Source organism: Pundamilia nyererei, unplaced genomic scaffold, assembly GCF_000239375.1.
Source record: "Pundamilia nyererei isolate P.nyererei 1_Seehausen unplaced genomic scaffold, PunNye1.0 scaffold00001, whole genome shotgun sequence".
In the NCBI taxonomy this organism is placed as follows: Eukaryota; Metazoa; Chordata; class Actinopteri; order Cichliformes; family Cichlidae; genus Pundamilia; species Pundamilia nyererei.
Window position 1 is genome coordinate 10,462,427 of NW_005187402.1, and position 4,194 is coordinate 10,466,620.

The 4,194-nt window shown below is 36.0% G+C and overlaps 1 protein-coding gene across 6 annotated transcripts in view; it reads right to left on the bottom strand.

Annotated features, from left to right (window-relative positions):
• Positions 1-1,101: 1,101 nt before the first annotated feature.
• Positions 1,102-4,194, bottom strand: part of col23a1a (collagen type XXIII alpha 1 chain a) — a 125,169-nt gene continuing 122,076 nt past the window's right edge. For 4 of the 6 annotated variants that reach the window (XM_005719829.1, XM_005719830.1, XM_005719826.1 and 1 more), the window contains 2 exons: positions 3,488-3,526; positions 1,102-2,725 (listed from right to left, as the gene is read on the bottom strand). In XM_005719829.1, the coding sequence (XP_005719886.1) occupies positions 2,675-2,725; positions 3,488-3,526 (90 nt within the window). In that variant the 3' untranslated portion in view covers positions 1,102-2,674. Of the gene's footprint in view, positions 3,184-3,487; positions 3,527-4,194 lie in introns of all 6 variants that reach the window. The other 2 variants (XM_005719831.2, XM_005719828.2) reach the window with 1 other exon arrangement.

Below are 4,194 nucleotides of genomic sequence, written 5' to 3' on the forward strand. Positions count from 1 at the left end.
TTTTTTTAAAGGAAAGTTCAACTGCTAATCTTAACCTGACCTGATCATTCAGGACTTAGAAATGTCTAGAAGGATTCTAAATTCAATGCATGAAGTACAGCACAGATTTGGCTGCACCTCTTAGTTTTAATGTAAAATGAATGAACCAGAACAATATAACATGGATATATTTAATGACAAGCAACCATAGAACTAGAGGGTTTATTTCCATCTACATGTTTAGTTTACCAGATTTTATGTTATACATTTTAGACAATTACAAAAATAGCTTAAATCTTTTACAACCAAATACCCAACCAAAAAAGAGCAAACAAAAACATTCTCACAAAGTTAAGCTAACACTGTGGTAAAAGAGTTGCTAAAACAAACTCTATCCTGATTCCTGACATGGTGCCATTTACTCATTTAGCCATAAAAAAGACACTGATAGAATCTGCGAAAGAAATCAACACACATATGTAATGTGGCAGATAACTACCAGCTTTCCCAATGAAACAAAACCCAAACCTGCGTTTTAAACCATTCTACATAACCGCAACCTCAACACACATTTGATCATGATTCCCAAAGAAAGTTCGTTTTAGCTTAATGTGATGCCTTTTCTTTTAGTTTTTTGAGTATGTGTTATTTAAGTTAACATATTTTTCTACTGATACAGAAATTGTTTTGTGTTTTAAGTGATGCAACTTTGCAGGTACAATGTAAAAGACTTCATGCAAAATGAGAATAAACAAAAGGTGATATGAGGTTTGTTACAGCTTCTTATCTGAGGCTTAAACAGGAAATATTCTGTTGGAAGACTGCTTAACAAATTTATTAAACCACCACCTGGTGTCAGGTTTATGTCACAGCTGCCCCAAATTAACAGTATTGGTCATAACCAAAATCATTTTCTTATGTTTCTGTACTGGTTAATCCACCAGTTTATACAACTACCTTATGTAAATAATATTTTTAATACTAAAATATAATTTCTGTTGTTGTCCAGTGTGCCAGCTTAAATTTGGATAGAAAAAAAAACATGAATTCAGTTTGTATTTGCCTAATAAACAAACATTATATATATATTTTTTATATTTTTAAACACATTTTTAAGAGATTTCTAAAATATTTATGATTTTTAATGACAGGTAGTCTAATAAATTTGTTAATTACTGGATCTGCAGCCTAAACCATACTCGAACATAACGTGAGCCTGGTTATAGGACATTAAGATATTTATAATTACAAGAAAGTCAGCATTACTAATGTACTGTTGTAATATAAAATCCATTTGAAATATTACAGCATTAGTTGAAAATGTTTAGCAGCCTCTGTGGTGATGGGTTAATAGTACTGAAGACAACTAACCAGTGTAACCTGTAGATTGCCAAAAATGATTAACCTGAAAATGTATTTTGCCTTTCAAAAAGATCATTACCGAGTAATAGTAATACTGCATTACAAATATCAATGCGTAGACAACTTAACATCACTTTCCATTAATACGTATATGTTTGCATATATTGATCCTATGCATTATCAGTCCTGTGTATAGTGTCCAAGCCAACACAGATTACCATTTCACCATTTGTTTTACAGTTTTTGTGCGTGTCTGTGTTTTATTTGAACAGTACACAAAAGTATTTAAGCACCAATAAATGAGTAAGTCTGAGGAAAATGTATTACAAAAACCACAACAAACTAGTTGAAGTCATCTGACTGCAAAGACTTTAGAACCACTGTGCTGAGATGTTGCTGAATGAAAAAGAAACTACCGCCAAAACAACTGCTGTGTGCATGTTTGATTAAAGGTTTCTTCTTTAGAGCGTTAGTCCTGCATTCCATGACTAATATTGATTCAAAGCTATCTAACAAACAACAAACATTTAAGTCAGCAGCAAGGACTTCTACTGTTGTCCAGGAAAGACTGGCAGCAGTAATTAAACATCTTTTCCTTTCTTTCTGTGACTAAACTATAACAATCAGTCAAAACGCATCAAGATTGGCAAACATTTGTCAAGCAACTGAAACACTGGTTTATCATGAATACTGTTAATGGTTCCTTCAAATCTGACCTTAAAGTTTCACTACCTAGTCATCTCACAATCATGGTAATGCACAGGAATGCAAAAATGAAACTGGCGATAGGTAAAAATATACCATAATAAAACAAAACGGCACAAGTCATCATAAACGTCAGCCGTAAAAAAGTGGACTAACATTTCTGAGTGGCTTGTTCATTTAAAAAATGCTTATTGTATGTAAAAATCAATGCACTTTGAGGTTTCAATGAGGGACCACAAGTCATACAAGCTGATAGCATGTTATACAAAACTGTTATGATCATGCATTAGTGAAAACTTACTTACTGACTTAAGATTAATTTAAGAGATCACCATAACATGTTCAAACTATCTGCACAGAAAATCCTTCCTTATGTGCCAGTGACATCATTGACTCTCACAAAACCTCAAGCCTTTACAAAACATCAGAAGCAGGTTCATCTTTCCCTCTGAGGTGAATGTGGAAACGCAGAGTTTGCGTCCTCTTGGAGAGATTCCATGTCGGAGGATGTGAGAGTTCGGTTTGACACAGGGGCATTACATGGCCGGCTCTGCTGCAAAAAGCAAATCAGCCCCTTGTGATTTCTGCGTGTCTACGTGTCCTTACTCCAACCGGGCCCCGCACCGTTTCAGGGCTGAGAGAGACGCTTGCGTTTGAGCTTCTGCCTTGCCATTTCCTCCTTTCAAAACAAAAACAGAGAGAGGACAAGAGAGTACTGACAACACACTCTTGCATCCGCCGCGAAATAACGTCCATCTCTTCAAGCATCCATCCTGTGAGAATGGACGAGTGCGCACACGACAATCAGGCAACAAGGCAGGCTTTGTTAGTTAGGCACTCCTCTACTCCAACAATGGCATCTGGACTGTCCTCCAAACTAAGAGTCTCACGGCCACGTCACGTCAGTCTCTTCAAAAGCACGGCTGCTTTCACAACAACAACACCGGATCTCGAGTTTAAACATTTTTTTTTTAATACTGTAGACCCAAATATGTCCTTGTTCTCAAAGTCTCAATATATTATATAATAGGATTTTATAAAAAAGGAAAAAAAGGGAGTGGGGTTGTTGGCATAGTATTCTGTTGCAATATATACCACATCAATATGTACAGATTCCATGCTGCTGGTTAGTAATCACTGCAAAAGAAGAAAAAAATGGACTGATTAGTGCGGAAGAATTAAAATGAGCAAATAACTACTGCATTCAGATATTCATGCACTGCAATTACAAAATCGCACACAGGCTGTAATATACTTACAAAATGCTCCTGTGTCAAATAAGCCAACAAATATGAATTCAATTGAATAATACTAAGCATGTGTTTTGACTTTGTTAGCCATTCCCCCAGAGCACTCTCTGCTGTATCAAAATCATTTGGAAATGATTTCATAAGTTAATAAAATGATTAAAAAAAAACATGTTCGAAATTTTAACACTCACCTTGTGCCAGCAGCCCGGTATGGGTAGCCCGTCACGTCCCTGCAAGGTGAAAACAGAAGTTAAAAAAAGCGTGAAAATGTCCAGCGATGCATGCTTCCCTGCATCTGAAGAATTTGCACGCTGCTGATTTTAATGTCGGTTGGTGTGCCTTCACGGTCAGCCCTGTTAAATTAAAAATTTGTTTTGATTTTAAGTCATATGTTACTCTAATAAATCCAGATTTCTAAGTACCACATTACTTTTATTATCACATTTAAAATGAACATTTCGATATTTGGAGAAATACTTGGATAACACGATGGTCGATCTGTTAAATAAGAGGTACAGTCAGCAGTCCAGTTAACTTAGCTTCGCTTTGGATAGGTGCACTATCTTGACAGAAGTACTGGGACACACCTCTTTATCTCTGAAAAGACGTGTGATAAAATGCACCTATCCATGCAATCTGCTTTTAGAAATATTTGGTCATTGCAAAGAGCTTGCTGAGTCAGTTCATGCAATGTCTTCATCAACTATAAATGGTATTATTGTAAAGTGGAATTATTTAGGAACTATGACAACTTGACCAGAAAGTGTCAGACCATATAAAGTTAGTTACTGAGAGCTGTGCTGCATAGCACATAAAAGCTTCCTCAGTAAGTGCAGAGCTCCAAACCTCTGGCATTAACATCAGCACAGAAACTGTGCACCAGGAACTTCCTGCCATG